Source organism: Festucalex cinctus, chromosome 1 (genome assembly GCF_051991245.1).
Source record: "Festucalex cinctus isolate MCC-2025b chromosome 1, RoL_Fcin_1.0, whole genome shotgun sequence".
Taxonomy (NCBI): Eukaryota; Metazoa; Chordata; class Actinopteri; order Syngnathiformes; family Syngnathidae; genus Festucalex; species Festucalex cinctus.
The window spans coordinates 55,140,901-55,161,322 of NC_135411.1; the positions used below are offsets into that span (position 1 = coordinate 55,140,901).

General features: G+C 39.5%; 1 protein-coding gene across 1 annotated transcript; it reads right to left on the minus strand.

The window, feature by feature from the left end:
* Positions 1-237: 237 nt before the first annotated feature.
* On the minus strand, positions 238-20,240 carry fbxl20 (F-box and leucine-rich repeat protein 20). The gene is made up of 15 exons (XM_077495209.1): positions 19,879-20,240; positions 15,847-15,908; positions 12,939-12,993; positions 12,787-12,861; positions 12,599-12,693; positions 12,421-12,489; positions 11,890-11,985; positions 10,877-11,003; positions 10,721-10,795; positions 10,286-10,416; positions 10,125-10,185; positions 9,976-10,020; positions 9,759-9,815; positions 9,442-9,654; positions 238-5,104 (listed from the first exon to the last, which is right to left on the minus strand). Exons 1-15 carry the CDS (start codon positions 19,918-19,920, stop codon positions 4,997-4,999), a joined length of 1,311 nt encoding a protein of 436 aa, XP_077351335.1. The 5' UTR covers positions 19,921-20,240; the 3' UTR covers positions 238-4,996.
* Positions 20,241-20,422: the final 182 nt, after the last annotated feature.

Here is a 20,422-nt window from a genome sequence, read left to right on the forward strand (position 1 = left end):
AAGGACCTGCTAAAATGATACTCAGGTAACAACAATAGGTACAGCTAGCATAAAAAATAATGTCATATAATCTTTGCTGTGATTTGCCTTCACCTTCAATAATAATTCTGCCATCCATTTACACAGTGCACAACTGTGCTGTATCATACTGAGGACTGTTTGTAATATTTTTACCTGTTTCATAGTTAAATAAGGCAACCAAAATCATTGGGAAAAACACTGCAAACTACATCCATCCATTATCTGAACCGTTTATCCGACATCCACAACAATAAAACAAAAATAAGAGCACATTGAAGTATAAATACAAAATATAACCTACTGGGTACTAGAAAGTTGCAATATGCAGACCAAAAAGTATACACTGTATTAAATCAAAATAGTAGTATTTTAAATAGGTTCACACACATTGACTCAATTAGTTGGACACAAATCTCCACACAAGCTCAATGCTCCCATCTAGTGGTCCTCTGAGGATAAACAACAGTACATCTTTTGACAAAACTAGGCCAGCCTTAATAATATAGGTATATATTTATTTATACGTACATATTCATTTATATCGGTTAATTGTACAAAAAAAAACTTGAAAAAAAATAAAAGGAAAAGATTTACAGTAATTATATGAACTACAGTCATCAATTTTAAATATCGCCCATATGTCAATGAAGAAGGCGTCCTGTTTTTGTTTGTTTGTTTGTTTTCAACAGGTGACTGGGTTCACCTCTTGCATCCTAACTCCAGTGTTTTGTCTTTAAATGCAAGGGGAACCAGGAATTTGCTTCCTGATGATGTTGACACAAGGGCCAGTGGTCTCCTGAACACTTTCCTACCATAACATTCAGTGAGTGTTGACACATGGGCCACTAGACTATCAGCATTAGCGCCGATGCACGGACCAGCAGATTCTTCCGTACTTTACAAACTGCATATTCGTTTTCGATTTGACACATGGGCCTGCGGGCTCCTTCATACTTCCCTAACGTTAAATCCAAAATGAGCGTTGACACATGGGCCTATGGAGTCCCCAACACTTTCTGATCGGTATATTCACAGCTAGCATTGACATACGGTCCAGGAGTGAGCTGCCCTATGCTTTCCTCCCATGTTAACACATGCTCATCTGACTTCTTCTCACTTTTCTGCTGATAAATTCAGAGTTAACGTTAACACATGGGCCAAAAGCCTCCGTCGTGGACCAGCAGCATTGACACATGGGCAGGCGGACTGCTTCAAGATTTTGCAGAGTTGATTTAATATTGACACTTTGGTCCGCAAGCTCCTTAAGGCCTTCTCGTACTGACGCTTTCTTTTCTCTGGTGTACATGGCCGCCATTTTGACACGTTTCCTAATCCACCGTGTAAAGCGCTGCTCGAACAAAACGGCTCAGGCGGGATTACACAGGGCTCATCCGGTCTCGCATTATCCCACAAAAATTATTAGAATCTTGACTCAAGCTTGTTTTGCCTCCTTCAATTCATCTTGGGGACATTAAAGATGCGTTAACATTCCACGTTTCAGTCATGTTTGGGGAATTTGGTGAAGGGTAATAGGAGGAGAGTGCCAGACAAATAAAGACTTTTTTTCCAAAGTGGCATATCATGCCTGAAGAGCCGTCTCATTCAGGGACATTCAAGAAGTAATATCAGAGAGACAGAGAAAAAGAAAAAAAAGAAGAAAAAAGAAATCCTTACGTACAATTGCATCTGGCCTGCGCATTTACGATGACAATAAAAATACAAAATCCCACCGGAGACACTGAACGCAACACGAAGCAGTTGCAATCGGAGCCACGCCAAAAAAAAAAAAAAAAAAAAAGAAAGAAAAAAGGCAAAGGAACAGGAGTGAAATCAAGAATGAGGTGACAGCTAGAATGCGGAGGAACAAAACAAAAGCAAGTAGTAGGAGGCTTCAATACTTCATCACAACCACAACCCCTTCTGGCCCCCACAAAGGAGTACTAGGGCCACACTAAATGGACAAAAGAAATGAGGGTAAAGTCAAAGTTTTCTGCAAAACCCCCCAAAACAAAACAAAACACAATTTCGCAAAATAAAAATGGTTATTTTTACAACAAAAAGTAAGGGGAAATAAAATCATACTTTTTCCAAATAATGCTGGTATTTTAGGAGATATACAAATTAAATCCAAATTAAGCTGTAAATTATAAACGTTTTGACTCATGAGAATAAATTCTTAATATTATGATCGGTCAGAATCTAAAAAATAATTTAAAAAAATTCTTTTTGATTGACTGAAATTACCCCTTTTTGTTTTAGAGAAATATTTAACAAGCTTGAATACATGACATTTGTCGAGAGCAGACGTGGCTGATGAAGCAATCGGGGAAATTTGGGAATGGTGTTAATCACTCATTAAAATAATATTTTGCAATATTATGAATTAATTCTTGTAACATGACCAAAAATGAATTTTTTCCTCTTTAAAATATGACCACTTTTCACTGTTTCACTCTTTCTTTTCAGTGTGACCCTACTACTCTTTCATACAAGTCAACGAAATCAAAGCAAAACGTGATGGTTGGCTTTTTCTTCCTGTTGATCTTCGAGAATAATCATCTTTTTTTTCATCCAGTCATTTTCTTCTTTTGTATAGTCTTTCTTTCATTTTGTTTTTCGACCAAAGACTCCAGCAGTCTTCACTTATGTACATTTGGGTTGTAAAAAAAACAACAACAACAACAACAACAAAAAAGGTATCGCATGCAACATTTGGCATCTTCTTCAGTCCCCAAATGTGTGCCGCTTTTCATTTTAGAAAAATAGTTTGTCTTTTCTTTCCACTCCTCGCCTATGAAGCACATGGAAACAAGAGAGATTGGGGGAGGGGTACAAACTCAGTTTGTGTGTCCAGTGAGTGGGGCGCATTGTTAGTTCCAAACCACATTTTTTTAGATGTTGTTCTTTGTAAACAGTCTGGATGTATTTTGATAGGTGCAAAAAGCAGACAGCTTGCTGTTCTTTTATTCTTCGTTTTGTCCCCCAATACATTTTTTTGATGCTGTTCACCGGTTGTGTCACTTTTTTAAGGTGAGGGAAGGGGGAGGGGGACGTAGATGGTGAGTCTGGACTTTTTTCCAACAGGGCAGGATGTGAGATGAAAAGCTGTATTTTGCCTCCCATCCACAGCAAGATTGTTTTTAAGTGTTTGTTGCATTGCTTTTTGCTTTTTCCCCATCGTATACATTCAAGCAAAGCCAGCGGCAACCTCAGGTGCAGACGCTGTGTTGTATTTTGAAAGCTGATCCTGGGGCCATATTGACTGGTCCAATCAGAACAATGCTTTCTGATGGTAACTTATACGATTGGATACTGGGGGGAATTCTGAGGTGTTCTGAGGTCACTGGGTTTGCTGTTAGTATTCTCCATTCATTGTGCACTAATCCTAACATTTATGAATTCATCCTTTTTTTTTTTTTTTTTTTAATACTGCTTATCCGCTGGAAACTATCTCAGTTGACTTTGGGGTGACAAGCGGGGTATACCCTGGACAATTGCAGGGCACATATTGAGTCATTGAAAACTACAAGTGGGCTAATTCAATTTTTGTCATTTTGCAAGGAAGGTGATTTAATTTTGTGTGGCTACAATACATTTTTGGGATTTATATCTTTGCAATTGTACAGGGGAATGATTACTTCTTCCGGATGCTTGATTTTAGAGAAATTGTGGTTCGGCCATCTTGGAAATGAGAGTTGGCACCATGTTGCACGGATGAATGGGGAAAAGTCTTGAGTATAGTGATGGACTTCAATGTCAAAATTGGACCTACACGTTGATTTAGACCAATATTTATCTGAAAGATATGCATTTTCTCAATTTATTTCTGCACTTCAATAATAATTTAAAAAAAGACACAAATTAAGTTTTAATTAAGCCTATTGTAGTTCTCAGTAGCTCAAACAAAATCATTCACACTAGGGCTGAACAATTAATCAAATTCAAATCAATATGGGAATGTAGTAGAATGAATATTAAATTACAAAGGTTACGGGTGGGCAAAACAAAAACAAAAAAAGCAACAACCCTTGCTTAATTTTTGTCGGTCGGCTTGTTTAAAAATATATCTCATTTTATATAATAATTTATATAAATTGCTTGACTGGTTCAGTGTTTAGAAATGCAGTCCACATTTACATAGTTTCACGAACCATGAAGTATTGAAGTGAAACAGATTTGTTTGCATTATTGTTGTAATCCAAGTTATGACCTTACAGTACGTTTACACCACAAGAGGATTTTGTGAAGTTGTCATCGAGAACGCTTAAAAAAAAATAAATAATAATAATAATAATAATAATAAAAAAAAAAAAAAAAAACTAAGTCAAAGGTGTTTAGAAAGTTACAACAAATTTAAGTAGAAAATTTGTCTCATATTAAATAGTGGTTCATTCATTTTTTTATTTTAGTATAAGTCTAATCTTTAAGACAAAAAACATTTATGTATACTAAATCTGACATTGTTTACTGTAAAAGAGATGAATTTGTTGCTTGTGTTTGTCAAAATATAGGGGAAAAGAACCTTGAAAATAAATAATCATATATTAAACCGCAATTGCAATAGAGGGGAAAGAAAATATATCTCAATTTGGTTATTTTTGAAAATCATTCAACCCTAACTCACATTCACCCCTAAGGACAATTTAGAGTTTTCAATGAAGCTAACATGCATGTTTTTAGAACATGGCAGGAACCTGGAGCAGCCGGAGAAAACCCACACTAGCCAACTCCAAAACAGGAAGGCCGGAGACATGATTCAAACCCTGTACCTCAGAACTGTGAGGCAAATGTGCTAAACATCAGCACAAAATATTAATGTGTGGAGTGTGTTACCCTGCACTGTTTGGTCTCTCTTGCATCTTCTAAAGGGGGACGCAGCAAGAATGTACTGCTTGGTGTGGTTCGAGGAGGGACGCTTGTATAGGAGGGACACACAGGTTGGAGGTGGGGAAGACCGACGTCGATGTCTTTTGCATCATAGCACAACACAGCAGCGGCAAAACCTCTGACGGCTGCCCCCCACCGAAGGTGGAGGAGTCACGGGGGCAAAGTATGCGTGCACTTTGATGTTAGGCAGGTGGGTCTGCAAAAGTACAAGAAGACACAGAAATATGTTATCCTCACTGCTGCTACTTGCACACTTGTACTCATAAATGTACATAGCCCAAGTGTATGTAAACTTAGGAGCACAGCTGTACATGTACAAAAGCTAAACATCGCTTAATGACACAGAAATGATTTCAATCTACACCAAAATTCACATGCATATCTTTTCTCATGTCCACTTCCACCTCTGAAAACATCAAAACAATTGCCACAGAATTTTGAATTTTATGGACATTAAGCCTTTTTTTCCACCATACAGTTGGGCTCATAAGCTTACAATCCCCTAGGCATAGAGTATGAAAATTTACAAGACAACTGTACATAGAATGGAATATGTTTATTCATTTACATTAATGATATCCTATTTTCCATTATATTTATATTTTCAACTGGTAGTTTTCTCATCAAACAGGAATAAACCAACGTTTTAAGGAATTAAGTGGTTCGTAAAATCGACAGATGAGTTTCCACTATAGATGTACCTTTATCTCTTTTATCCAGTAAAAAAGGCAATTAAAAACACATTTAATATATGAATGAAATAAATAATGTAATAAATCACAATTAATAAATAATATTTAACCCTTGTGCCTTGAAATCAGTGATACCCTCGAAGAGTAGATTTTAGCCAAATAAGTAATTCTACTTTGAGGTGTGATAACTAAGTCAATTTTTAACATTTTTTTTTATTTCAACCACTCAAAATGTTCATTGGCATCAGAACTATCCATACATATGAAGTTTTTTTTTTTTTTTATGTATTCCCCCCTCTTAGGACAATACAAGCCCAAAGAATGGACTATGAAGAAAACGAACTGTGCTGTATACATGTATAAAAAATAAATAAAAAATTAATACTTCATATGACATAATTAGAGCTTCGAATAAGGCAATAAGTTATAACAACAATTTTTTCAATGCATGCCAAATTTTTTGACAATGGCAATTTAACTCAGAACACCCTCGAAGAGTACATTTTAGCCAAATATGTAATGCTCCTTTGAGGTGTGATAACTAAGTCAATTTTTAATATTTTTATTTTTTATTTCAACCACTCAAAATGTTCATTGGCATCAGAACTATCCATACATATGAATTTTTTTTTTTTTTATGTATTCCCCCCTCTTAGGACAATACAAGCCCAAAGAATGGACTATGAAGAAAACGAACTGTGCTGTATACATGTATAAAAAATAAATAAAAAATTAATACTTCATATGACATAATTAGAGCTTCGAATAAGGCAATAAGTTATAACAACAATTTTTTCAATGCATGCCAAATTTTTTGACAATGGCAATTTAACTCAGAACACCCTCGAAGAGTACATTTTAGCCAATTATGTAATGCTCCTTTGAGGTGTGATAACTGTCATTTTTTAATATTTTCTTTTCTTTCAACCACCCAAAATGTTCATTGGCATCAAAACTATGCATAAATATAGTATATTTATTTATTATTATTATTTCCCCCCGCCATAGGACAACAGAAGCCAAATAATAGATTATGAAGAAAATTAACTGTGTTGTATATATGTATAATAAAGAAATAAATTTGAATCTTTCATATGACATAGTTAGAGCATCAGGCAACACGGTAGCTTTGATAGAAAACTTTGGGGAAAAAAGTACTTTTTGTGGGGCTCCGGAGCGGCACCGGGACCCCTCCGTGACTTTAGCCGCAAATTGTGTTTGATTTTCGGATACAGGAAGGCCCGATTTACACCCCCGTATCCGGCGTCGCACTTCAACGAGCCACGTATCTCTTGTGCTCACGGTTCCAGATATGTGTCAGATATGTGTCATTTTCCCCGTAGGACGTACGGTTCCGGAGAAATAACGGAAAGAAAAAGCTCCATTACACCGATCCGTCCGTTTACTTTACCCGGAAATCGTGCGTGTTTTTCGGATAAATTTACACCGCCTGTATCCAATTGTATCCGGCGAACGGAAGTCAACACAGCGACGAGCTACATACCGTTGGGAAGCTGCACGTCCCCCGCGGCATTCCAGGACGTGCTCATATGTTCGTTTATGTTTATTTTGTAGAAGTACTTACTTGCCAACTTGCATTTGCAGCTTTTTGTGTCTCCGATCGCCGTTCTTTTACTTAGATTCAGGAAGCTCATGTCTCTTGCACGTTAGCTCTTGCACGTTGTTGTGAATACAAACTAGCCGAATAAAAATCGAAGCTTAGCACTTTCACACGTAGAAATGCAACGGCCAGATAAGATAACCGACGAGGAATTCATCTCGACAACCGTTACATGTTACACTTCATAAGTTGCAAAACAAAAAAAACACGTTTTTTTTGTTTTGTCTTATCCCTTCTGCTTAGTTTTCACCGATCCATGCTCCTTGCCATGTTTTGAAGAATGCACGAAGGGAAATACGTCACCTCCACGTTGCACGCACGTTTGGCCACAATGGCACGCCTCCCCCCTGCAGGCTTTGCAGAGCAAATGCCACTGCTCGGCTGTTCAAAATGGATGATCGAACTGCGCATGCGTGTGGAATATGCACGCTATCAATTCTAAAGTTCTAAAGTGAAGAAAGAGAAAAAAAAAATTTAAATAACAGCCTTCACACACTGAGGAAAACCGCTGTATTGCAACGACGCCCACCTCTAACAGTGGCTCATTTTGGGGACATAACAACGACAAAGAGCATTGCCATTCGACCCCTCCCACTAGGGAACGTGCCTCCCACGTCCATGCAGACAAACAAACAAATATCCCAACACGAAACATAAGTCAATAGCTCGCAATACCTTTTTCTGCACAAAAATATAAGTGGCGCGCGTGTACGCGCATCCACGAACACGCACGCGCGCCCACTAACGTGCACGCGCATCCACTAACATCCTGTCGAATGCACAATCAGTAAAAAGCACGAAGAAATAAGTCTGTGTGGAATATGGCGTGCTGGAAACAGTGCGGCGTTTGCAAGGAAAATCATTAATTGGCCTCTACCGCCACCTGGTGGATTTGGGGTGCGAAATCTTTCTCATGGCCATGGCACCGTCGAGGAATGTCCATAGAAGGATTTCATGCAGAAATCACGGAAATTGCAATAAAATACATGCAGTGTCCAATCGGTCCAAAAATGTCACTTATAATGTACATTAATGTTACGCGGCTGGCTAACGTATATTCCAGGGCTATAAAATTAGTTATCTCCCTCATGCAATGGCTGAGAAATGTCGGCACACTCGCATTTTGACCATCCCCCAGTTTTCCAAAGCCGTGGCTCATTTTTTTTTTTGTGTGTTTTCCCCCTGCACAATCAACTCCCAATTTACATATTTGGCTAAACAAATGGCACAGGGGTTAAAAAAGCAAGGTAATAAAATATATTGATTGGTCTGAAATTACATGATTAAATATCAATTTTCTTGACCACTTATTCCTCACAAGGGTCACTGGGGGTGCTGGAGCCCATCTCAGCTGGCTTTGGGCAGTAGGCGGGGGACACCCTGGACTGGTTGCCAGCCAATCGCAAGGCACTTCATATTCATTCATTCATTTTACAATTTTATTTGTATTTCTTTTTTTTTTTTTAACAGAAACAAATGCAGTCTTTTCAGCTTCCACTGAATATGTGTCTTTAACTCAATTCTTGAAAAAAAAAAAAAGGCAGATATATAATATTAGGAATGGACGAGTACCAATACCACATATCAGTTTCGGGCCGATACCCAGCCTTACTCCAAGGTATAAGTACTCGTGATGTCAGATGGAATGTGGGAGGAGGCCGGAGTACCCGGAGAAGACCCATGCGGGCACGGGGAGAACATGCATATCCCAAAATACAATTAAATAAGAAGGATAACAAAATGTTAGTAAATAAGTTCAATATATTGAATTAATATAATATGAATTGAATTGGTGTTAATGTTTTATGTTATGTTTGTTTTTTGTGTTCTGTAAAGCGCTTTGTGACAGTTCAGGCTGTTTGAAAGCGCTATATAAATAAACTTGAGTTGATTTGAGTAATGTATGAATATATTTGATGTTATACATTTATCTAGTTGCCTTTGTATTTACTTCATTTCATTACCATAATTTTTTTGTTTTCTTCACATTTAAGTGAGAGATTCAACAGTATGTTTACTGCTATATTAGTCAACATGTTCGATTTCCCTTGACCTCAATTCGTCACCGTCGTTACTGTGACTGTGCCTTTTCCAGAATTATGTTCTTAAATTACGCGGTTATTGCTTCACCTGCTGTTTGGCATTACCTCAACATCCTGTCTCGACATTTGCATCCATATGAGACCCTCGAGACCCTATTGTCAGCAAAACCCACTCAACTCTTAGCCTCTTGATGCCGGCGCGGGTGATCTGCTGGCAGTCATAGAGCTCGATGCGATCTAGACTGTGGCAGCTCTTCAAGTGCTCCAGCGAGGCGTCCGTGATAAGCGGGCAGTTGTCCAGCTCGATCACCTCCAGTCGGTCGTGGGCGCACGGCCCGCTGCCCAGGTGGCGGATGCCGTCGTCAGTAATGAGCTCGCAGTGAGACAGACTCTGTGGGGAGAAGAAGGTGGTGGGAGGGGTGACGAACCCCGTGACTGCAGCGCGGTTGTGGCGTGCTTGCTGTGAGTCAGCAAAATGATAAGCACAAGACTCACTAGAACTTGCAGTCGAGGGCAGTAGATAGAAAGCTGTATGAGAGTTCCATCTGTAATCTGAGTTCAAAGAAAAAAAATAATTTCATCATCGCAGACTGATGTTAACAGAAAAGAAACATCTGCCTCAAATGAAAAATAAATGAATTAAAATGTTCACCGATGTTCATGTTGATTTAGTCTGAGAGGACACGATGAACTGAGATTGTCATCTACTCACCTGCACACATTCTTCTAAATCCATCTTCTCAAGCTCGTGACAATTCTATAACGACATTCAATAGATTGCACCACCATTTACTGCAAATGTATATTTTTGCACAACTAAAATTGTTCTAATTAATCAATAGATGATGGACATACACTCACCCTTGCTAGTGTCGTAAAGCCCACGTCTGTAAGTTGAGAGCAGCGGGCCACTTCTAATATTCTATTTATTTATTTATTTTTAAGGAGAAAGAACAGCGAGTTGCAAAATAATATCATCACTCCTAGTCAATGTTTTTTTTCCAGATGTGTTGAAGTGGTACCTTAGGCGGGGGCAATTCTGTCCGAGTGCATGCAAGATGGCGTCCGTGATGTTGGCGCAGCCTGATACACACAGTGACTGAAGACGGTGGCAGCCTCGACAAATGGTGATGAGGCCGTCGTCTGTGATCTGCTACTCGTGAAGACAGGAAGTCAAGTTTAATGTAGGAAACAGAAAAATTTTACAACAGTTGCTTTTTTTTCAATTGCCTACGTGAATGCAAACTTTGAAATGAACAAACTATGATCCCTAAACACATCCTATGACTTGAGTGCAAGGACGATGGCATGTAGTATATGTCCCCGCTTCGCAAGCCATAAAAATACCACATTACGTCGAACATTAAAGTTAAGGAAGACTTCAAATGTTAAGATTCTAAAGTTACCATACAATGTTACCTTCCACTTTAGGATGCTTTCGCATTGACTGCACTTACTGAGCATGTCTGTAAGTTGAGCGTGACCAACTCGGGACAGTTTGCCCCAATATGCTTCAGTGCTTCATCTTCTAGCTAAAAAGGGAAAAAAAAAAAAACATTCCACATAATCACAAGTGAAACTCAGCCTAAAACATGACAAAAGTCCAAGCGCACCTGTGTGCAGCCTTTTAGGAAAAGGCCCTTGAGTCCCGGACAGGATCGAACCAGGGCCTGGATGCCATCCTTGGTGACCTGATCACACCAGGAGATATTGAGCTGCTCCAGCAGCGGACAGCCCTCACTTGAGTGGAGGGAAAAAAAGAACCAAGTCACATAAAAAGACCATTTTGTAAAACTCAGGCCTTGTTTACACTTACATGACCAATCTGATTTCTGACTCTGAAGCTCTACCGTCCACACTGTCAACTTGTGCGTCCACACTGTCAACTTGTGTCAAGTGCTGTTGTTTAGACATCTTAACAAGCTATCGGGATCCAATCTGGGTTCAGGTCTGAATGTCATCAAGGCCTTAGGAAAACGCTGGAACTGCAATATCACTTCCCCTTTTAGAGGCTATTACATCTGGATCGGATTTGGATTTGGGGTATGGCAGTGTGAACGATGCCTTAAGAAAATTATGAAACTACAACAATACATGTACATGACAAAACTCCTCCCTCTGAAAAAAATGTGTCAAGAGTCTGTTGCCAAGCCACAAATCAGGATCCACTATGCATTCAGGTCTGCTAAAGTAAATGAGGCATTATACCCTTCCTCTAAAAAAAAAAGGGAAACACCTGTGAATCCTGAGAAAAACTATTGTGAAGCCAAGAAATATATAAATTCATGACTATGACATCATAAAACGCAATCTTGATTCAATCTGGATTTTGTTCTGGCAGTGTAAATGAGGCTTTATGAAAATAATAAATGAAACCCCTCGCCCACTAAAAAAAAAAAGAAAAGAAAAAAAAGTGAATTCTGCGAGGGACTGCAGCAGAGAAATAAATAAAATTAATGACTATTACATCATCAAAATCCAACATGGATTCAGACCTAGCAGTGTAAATCTGAGAAATCTAATTGGGCACATGCTTTGATTGATATATATTTTTTTGTTGTTGGTTTTTTCATATTTATTCTTTGTGCAGGCCTGGTGTATAATGTGTGCTACTCGTGGTACACACCTGAGGGCTTTGAGCGACAGGTTGGTGATTGAGGTACAGGACGCAAGGTCCAGGTGTTTCAGCTTTGGGCAGAACTTGCTCAGACTGTTACACGTACTGCAAAGACAAAAAGCCGTCAATCGTCAATCAACATCAATTGTGCTATTTCTGAAATGCCATACGATGCTACAAGATATTGACAGAGGGACAAGCTTTGTATCTCAAGGAGGTGCTAAGCTAAGCATTGGTAGTTAGCATAACAAATTACAGTTTTTGACAAATGTGCATGGACATGAACACTTCCGGTGTATTTTTCGAATATTAAACAAAAAAATCTGGAAGCCATTTATTATTTTTTAAATGGTAATGTTGTATAAATGATTTTGAAAATATAAACTGTTTTGGAAATATAACCTGTGGTATGTTTAAACTATTATCACAGGTACTATAAAAATAATTAGAGCGAAGCGTCAATTGCACTTTTTTCTTCTTTTTTTCAGTATTAGTGGCAGGCCACTGTGCCGATCCCCAGGTATAGTATGAAGGCCATACCTGTCAGTGATCTTGGTGCAGCCATTCAAACTGAGCAGCTCAATGTTTCTGCAGTTCTGTGAGAAAGTCCTACAGAAATACACACACACACACACACACACACATAACGAGTTCAAATGGAACGCGACAGGAGCAGAATTTCAATTCACCTCTCTCCTCTTCCATGCTGGCTTCTCACCTCAGGGCGCTGTCGCCCACACCGAGGCACCCCCGCAGGCTCAGCTTCCTCAGGAACCCCCCACATCGCTTTGAGATGTTCTCCACCACTCGGCCCTGCAAAAAAAAAAAAAAAACAACAACACACCCAAAGTGTCACATCGATAATCAGCATACATGCGGCGAGAAGCAAAATCAACCAAATCCCACCTCGATGTCCCGCTGAAAGTCAAAGAGGTCAATCCGCTGCCAGTTACTTCCGTCCAGAGCCAGAACATTCCAGGACTGGGGGCATACGCAAATTGTTGTCATTGGACTCAAATACATAAACTACAATTAGGATTATGTGCACACTCACTCACCCGTGAGACCTGGGCACAACGACACAGCGTCACCACATCCAGGAAGGAGAAGATTCTACAAGACAGACATTGACTGTTAAGAGAAGCTATGACGACACCTGTAGTAAATAGGAGTGTGACGATATATCAATATTGTGATAAATCGTGATACTTTGTCTAGATTATTGACACGCCTACGCAAGTATCGCAATATTTGTACTTAATTTAATATACAGCCACTAGAACGGCTCATTCGTTCATTACTTATTGAGCAATTACTTGGTGGGCCGCTAGGGATAGCGCCTCATAAGAGTGGTGGGGAAATGTACGGAAATCTTCAGGAGAAAACTCATGATCTTACTTTTACTTGTGTAAGACATTTATCTGTCCAGCAACTGACTCAGTTTTACATACGTTTCTAAATGTGTAATATATAGTCAATTTTAACATTTTAAAACATATTTTGTGTTTCAACTTCTACCTTATTTAAGAAATTATATTTATTCATTTACTTTGTTTTAATGTTACACAAAAAGTGTGTCAGTTTATAAAATGAAACAATTGACTATGTAACTGACTGACATGTTGCATGACAATAGTGTTTAAGAAAGTCACAAATTTGTTCACATAAAGTTGTCTCTGTTGAGAAGACATTTACCGGTATAAGTGTTTAAAAAAAACACACGATTGGCTGGCAACCAGTCCAGGGTGTCCCCTGCCTACTGCCCAGAGCCTTGTGAGGAATAAGCGGTCAAGAAAATGGATGGATGGATGGATGTGTTTAAAAAAATACACTAAAGTACTCATTGTGAAGAAGACACCAGTTTTAATACTGTGTTTCAGTGATGGTACAAAAATAAGCTATTTTCTCATTGAAAAAAACATCAATTTATGTCTTGAGTAGTTTTGTCGTAGATTATCGTGGATTTATTACCTAACCAATATATCGATAATTGCGGTGTTGTCATATTGTGAGACAATCGTTATCGCATATAGTATTGTGAGGTACCCATAGGCTCACACCCCTAGTAGTAAATGTACGTATGTATGCATGCAGGAAATACACAGATCTATCAAATGTATTGCAACAACTCCTAATTATTATTATTTTTTTATTCAGATTAGTGGGTGGATATAAGGTGGGCAAGGGCTAATATTGTGGGTTGAAACAAGAAAACATTAAATAAACCAGCTGCATTATTAACTGTGATTAATTAATTAAGCAGCTTCATTGATGATGATAAATAACAATATTATTAACATCACACTTTTTGTTCACGATGTGGATCAGATCGTCACAAGTCCAACCAATCAGGTTTTCCTTCTCCCATACTGAGGCCACCTTTCAGCCTAAGAATTTTACGGGCTGCTAACAGCGCTATAGGACACTGCGAAGCAGTGACGAGTGTAATAGTCTGGAGGCATTGAAGCAGAGCGCATGTATAGGCGAGCGAGACAGAGGCTTGAGTTACGGCCTTCATTTTGCTAAGAGGCTTATGTAGTTTTTTATCCCTGCAGTCTGAAAACAATTTGAATGTTGTATAACCTAAAGGCGTCTGTTTTTAATTAAGCATCCAGGGAGAAGTTGAGAAGAAGGACAAATGTGCATCCTGCTGTTCGGTTGATATCATCGCCAAAGGGCATGTATGCATTCTGTGTTAGTTTTTGTTGGAGGATGAAGAAGGCCAATTGCGCCTTCTGAGTACAAGATCCAGATCTCTCTCGTCTGTATTGAGTTAAAGGGGACACGTTATGAAAAATCGACTTTTTAATTGCTTGTAAACAAATAGGTCTCTGAAGTGCCATCAAGTGAGAAATTAATCCATTTTGTACAGCTTTTTCTTCACATTTTGTGCCAGTAGAAGCCACTCATCTCGTCGTCGCAAAGCCCAATTGTCATGATAGTAAAAAGCCCCGCAGGAGGCTGGCAGGATGGCAAGTGGCTCATTTGCATGAGACTGGGCAGCCCCCTCAAAACACACCCAGTTCAGCAAGAACAAAGAAAGGTGTAAAATAAGGATGGAATGAGTCCTCGAGTCATTTGAGTATGTCGATTAAAATAAAAAGAAAAGAAAAAAAAAAAGACGACTTTTTATTTTGCCTCGGGTACCCGTTTATTTGGTATGCACTATCGGGAAGACCAATCAACACCGGTAACACCGCCAGTGTGGTGAGAAGGCCAAATCAAATCAAATCTTCCCAAATACAATTATTACACTGACATCAGTGCCTTGCTATGTTTTTATTTCAAAGTTGCTGACTTGACTCGTCTTCTCGACTGGTAATTGGATAGTTGAAGCCCAGTTTGAATTTAAATTGCCATCACAAACTGCTGCCTCCAACATCAACACGATGCCATCCTGAAATCATGCTCGATCGCTAATTAAGGATGCTAAAAAAAACTAATTAATTATGCTGACATTGTATGATACCAAAGACTATAAAAATGGGACCCATTTGCCTCCCTGCTTGACACTCAGCATTTATGGTTGGAATGGGGGGGTTGATCACCCACTTAGGTGTGTGTGACAATCACTTAAACCTTAACTTTAACTGTCCCAGGTATTAGCTAATAGTGGCTAGCAACAAGCCGCTAATCGAGTGCCCAATATTGGCTGACAAGAGCAGTCGGACTCTTTTCAAAGGCAGTTTAATAAATGAAAATGACTACACTTTCATGCTGACAGCCTGACACAGTTGCAGTTCCAACTGCACAATTTTTAACAAACCAGGCTTACTCAAATGAGCTGTTTTAGCCGGCAAAATCACAACTGTGCTTCTGACGTCAGTTTGTCTCATAAACCAAAATCTTATTTACTAATAATTCTAGAGAAGAAAATAAAACGATAAAACGGTTTGAAATTGTGAAGAATATGCATTTTATGTCTACAATAGTGAGTTTTGCAAAAATGTTCCTCTCATCACTCACCGCAGCAACAGCTCCTTGGGTAGCTTCTTATTGATGACTGCCTCGTCGCTGTTTGTGAACATCTGCAAGATGCGGCAGACGGATAATGTCAGCAAAAAAAACAAAAAAACACTGAAATTCACTCAAGGCTAAATGACGATGCTGTACAGTAATCTCGTCAGAAGTGAAAGCTTCAATGTCACTGAGATGAAGAGGGTGATGAACAGGTGATAAAGAAACAAAAAGGGAAAAAATAATAGCGAGAAAGCACTTTGGACAGTTGATATGTTGTTAAATGCTTTTGTTTTTGTTTTTTACTAACCTCCTATGAACTTTCTCAGGGCATTGAATTGATCGCGTATTGTTTTGATTGCCTTAGACGTTTCACCTGTCATCTTTGCAGGCTTCATCATTTCATGCACAAAGGGTAGCTAGGACATCTCTACAGTGAGTGTTGGCGTGGAAACATCTATTTTGAGCAGTGGTGCCCAAGTCCGGTCCTCAAGCGCTTCTATCCACCCTGTTTTTCATGTCTCCCTCCTTCAACGCAGCTGGATCAAATAGTCAACTCATCAGCAAGAATTGCAGAAGCCAGATAACGATACTGATCATGAGTCAGGTGTGTTAGTGGAGAGAAACATGGAAAACAGGCTGATAGGGGCTCTCGAGGACTGAACTTCGGCACCTCTGACTTAGAGGCAGGCCCCAATCATGCATGGTATCACTCACAGCTTTTCCGTTTCTATGAAGCAAAAAAACAAAACAAAACAAAAAACCTCATTCACTAACCAAAACAGCATTCCAGGATCAGGGAACATATTACTTATGTAACATTCACATTCGGACCTCTTTCATATCACCAATGTTTTCTTCTACAGGGAGTTAAAAGATTTTGGAAACTCAATGGGATATATGCCACGTAAGAGGCGGGACTGTTTTTTGCACATCAGTTTGTTTCCGGTTCGGTTTGCGACGTGTGGGCTGCGTCAAAAATAATTGTGCTTCCGACTTTGTGCCCCAGACTATGCCATATTCTCAAAATATTAGGTTTGGACGCCGCCATAAGGATGACACTGCCAAAAATAGAGGATCCCTGTTTTCTGTTTGTGAAATTAAAGCCTCATACCCAGAACAATACTGGGAAAACGTGGGATTTGACGGACAGTAAGACAAACTGTTATGTGATGGTCTTTAAATAAATACTCAAAGATCACAGAACTATTAATCTGGTGACAGAACTATAAATCTGGTTGAGTAAAAAGAGTGTTTAAAAATAAATGGGGATCTATGTCAAAACCAGCCCGCTTCCATGTGAAAGTACAACATAAACACTATGTATATTATACACCTTACTAAAATAATGGCCTGTCATTTTTTTCGTACAACACAAAAACTGAGCCAATTACTGGTTATATATTTATCAATAATTCATTTCAGGGGTAGAATTACATGATCTGAATAATTAAGGATGTAGCTGATTCTTGCAGAGGTTGCAAGTATCCGGAGGAGAAAGTTATCATTTTTGTCAAAAACGGTGAAAACAATGTCTATACGTACATACATTCACACACACATAATACCAAATGCTTTGAAGCAAGTCAGGAGATGGGACATTTTGGTTCTTTTGATTTAGGGCAAATTGACTCTGACAGCTCGCCTTGTGCTCTTTGGCCAAATAATCCAGAGCTCTTTCCACGGTCCACGGGCATACATTGTCACCTCACCCCCTCCCGCTCTTTTGTAATCCAACATAAAATGAACCCGGCCGACGCCGTGTGAATGTGAGCGTTATGCTTTCTCCGGCGGGCCAGCTGAGGTCATTGAATGAATCGGGCTTAAAAGCTGCCATAGCCGTAACCTCGAGCAAGCCATCACTTTGCCGTAGAACTGTCTAAAAAGCACCACATTACTGATACACACACAGCAAACCGATTTTAAAATCGACTTGAAAACCTTATAATCACCCTGTGTGCCATCGTATATAAGTGTGACATATAGCATACAAGTTTCCATAGCAACAGCAATAATATTGGGGAAGATAACAGAACACATCCAGCATTAGATTAATTTTCTAAGGGTACGATGAGTTTGAAATGATATTAAACGGTTTTGAGATCATTGTTTGTGGTTTATTTACTGTACTTTGAACTGCTGTCATGTTAGGATGGAATTCCTAGATGAGGTCCCCAGGGAAGTGCTCTGCAGCCTTGTCACTAGGCGAAAACACCTGCAGTGCAATTCCTACATCCTGGTTCTCGTCATTTTTGCAGGTGATGTTGTACATCTCAATGAATTGAAATTCCAATTCAATTGAGTATTAATACAACAAATAGGAAGTACAGATACTACAATCGACTAGAAACAGCAGCGTTGGGTAATACCTCCTTCTCCCGTGGGATCAAGAAGCCCCCCCAATGAGATAATGGGTTATAAATCAGTGTCAGTCCCTCCTTCATAGGAGCAGCTATTATTCTAACACCTATGTGTTCCGATGTGATTGCATTATTATTCGGAGTCATCAGTGTTTTCCAAACAGCTGATGTGTGTGTGTCCTAGTGCAAAGCTGCAGCGTAAGAATAACTTATAATGGTATGGTAAATTATAAATATTTCTGTTTTTTTTGTTTGTTTTTTTGCTGCTCACAGCAAGGCTCAGTCCCTATCCCTCACGAATTGCTCTGGATAAATGTAGTGTATAATTTATTGCTGTTGTTTATTGTTCTATTCATTGTTCTGCGTACATGCAGTTGTATTACATGTCACCACTTTGATCTTGCAAAGCCCCATGTTGGATTATTTGTACTGTAAAGCTGCTGTAATAGCTTACAAATAAAAAACAAGAACATATTCTACACTCAGTGGGTAATTTGTGAGTAAACTGAGATGAGTCATTATTTCAGTGTAAATGTAGTAGGTGGGACCCCTAAAATTTCCCCCGAGGTCCCAGGTCCACTTATGACATAAAGTACATACTTTTTGTCACAATTTGTTTGGTGGTGATTTTTTTTTTCTAATACAAAATATGTGCCTGGCCTCAGTAAAGTTTGGAAAACACTTTTAGTGAAAGCGTAAAGTTTGCATAGACGAGAAAAAGCACAAACCGGAAATAAACTTGGCAAAACACACACAAACACCTTTACTTTGAAAGCAGTAAAGAAACTTTTCCTGTTTTAAACTGCTTTGTGCAGCTAGCTTGCTTTTGCAACTCGACCGCAGCTGTTTGACCAGGCTGTGTAGGATAACGGCCTGCATCTTTAGCTGTTGCATCCATTAAAAAAAATCCCAACAAAAACTACATTTAAAACAACAACAACAACGCAACAAATTAAACGTTCACTTGTTGATTAAACGCAATATGTTAACTTGTCGACATCGGCGCGTTTTTAGTGACCAAGCTCTCGTCCGAAAATACACAACAAACACTGCTAACGTAAATAGACAATAAAGTGTACCTTATTCTACAACCCCAAGGCCTCGACTGATGTTTACACGAACAGTCGGTGCAGGGCTCGTTATATGGTTAAATAAATGCTACTGTCGATAAGGTACAGAGCAGGGCCTGTGATCGGCTGTCAACCGGGACTGTTAAACGCCAAACCAAGCCTCCTGCAGTACAAATATCAAGCTAACAAAAAGTCTAATATAAACTACACACCCAAAAACGAACTTAAATTGTGAGCTAAAACTGTCTACGTCGCTATGACAGTGATTTTCCTGCCAGCCTCTGCGTATATGCAGTTTGGCTGTGTTTTGTTTTGACGGCGCATATGAGAAAAAAAAAATCCAGGGACCCTTAACGCACCACACGACGATAACAACATGAGCCATTTATACCGCTTTGTGTCCTCCTCGTCCTTATGACAAATCAGCAAGGGGGCCTGTTGTTGTTAGCACAAAGCAGCACAGCTAATCCCAAACGGTGCTTGAGCCGCGTCAATGTCGCCGTTGATAGTATTATTTTCGTCCACGAATGTAATAATGGTGCCCCTAAGCGAGGGCCTGTGACGTGTTTAAACGGCATGTCAAAGGTTTGTGGGGGGGCAGGTGAACTCACCTCAAAGCGGCTCCGCGAGACGCCGTTTACCTCCTTCCCCATATCGGACGCCGCCGCTTGCCGACTCGTTGGCTTCTGGTGCGGGTGCAGTCGGAATGCAGCAGACGGGGACGCTCTTCCTGCCGATTCCAATCCACGGCTATCATGCTACTGTCCTCCCCGGAGTGGGTAGCTGGCTGTTGGATGCCACGGACTGGGCCTATTACACAAACGACAGCTTCTTGATTGCCATAAATAAAAATAATAGCGATGTGTGTACGGGTAGTGGCCAGCCAATGGGCCCTTATGGCTTTGGTTTACCCTCCCTCTCCCTTTCTCACTCGCTCCCTCCCAACCACGCACACAATACACCAACACATTCATCACGAATAGTAAATAGGAATATAATAACCGGACGTATAAACGTAATGTAACTATTCAACAAATTGTGCCAATACACTACAACAATCGGTAGCGCACGACCCATATATTTCAAATTAGGACCAAATCACCTTTTTTCCCCACCATGACAGACATTAGAAAAGATCGCTTTTGTTTTGTACTG

Coding starts and splice junctions, on each gene's coding strand:
- fbxl20 (XM_077495209.1), bottom strand. CDS start 19,920: ATGGGGAAGGAGGTAAACGGCGTCTCGCGGAGCCGCTTTGAG. Junction 12,694..12,786: donor ACTTTCAGCGGGACATCGAG/GTGGGATTTGGT, acceptor TTTTTTTTGCAG/GGCCGAGTGGTGGAGAACAT. Junction 10,417..10,720: donor TCAACTTACAGACATGCTCA/GTAAGTGCAGTC, acceptor CTTCACGAGTAG/CAGATCACAGACGACGGCCT.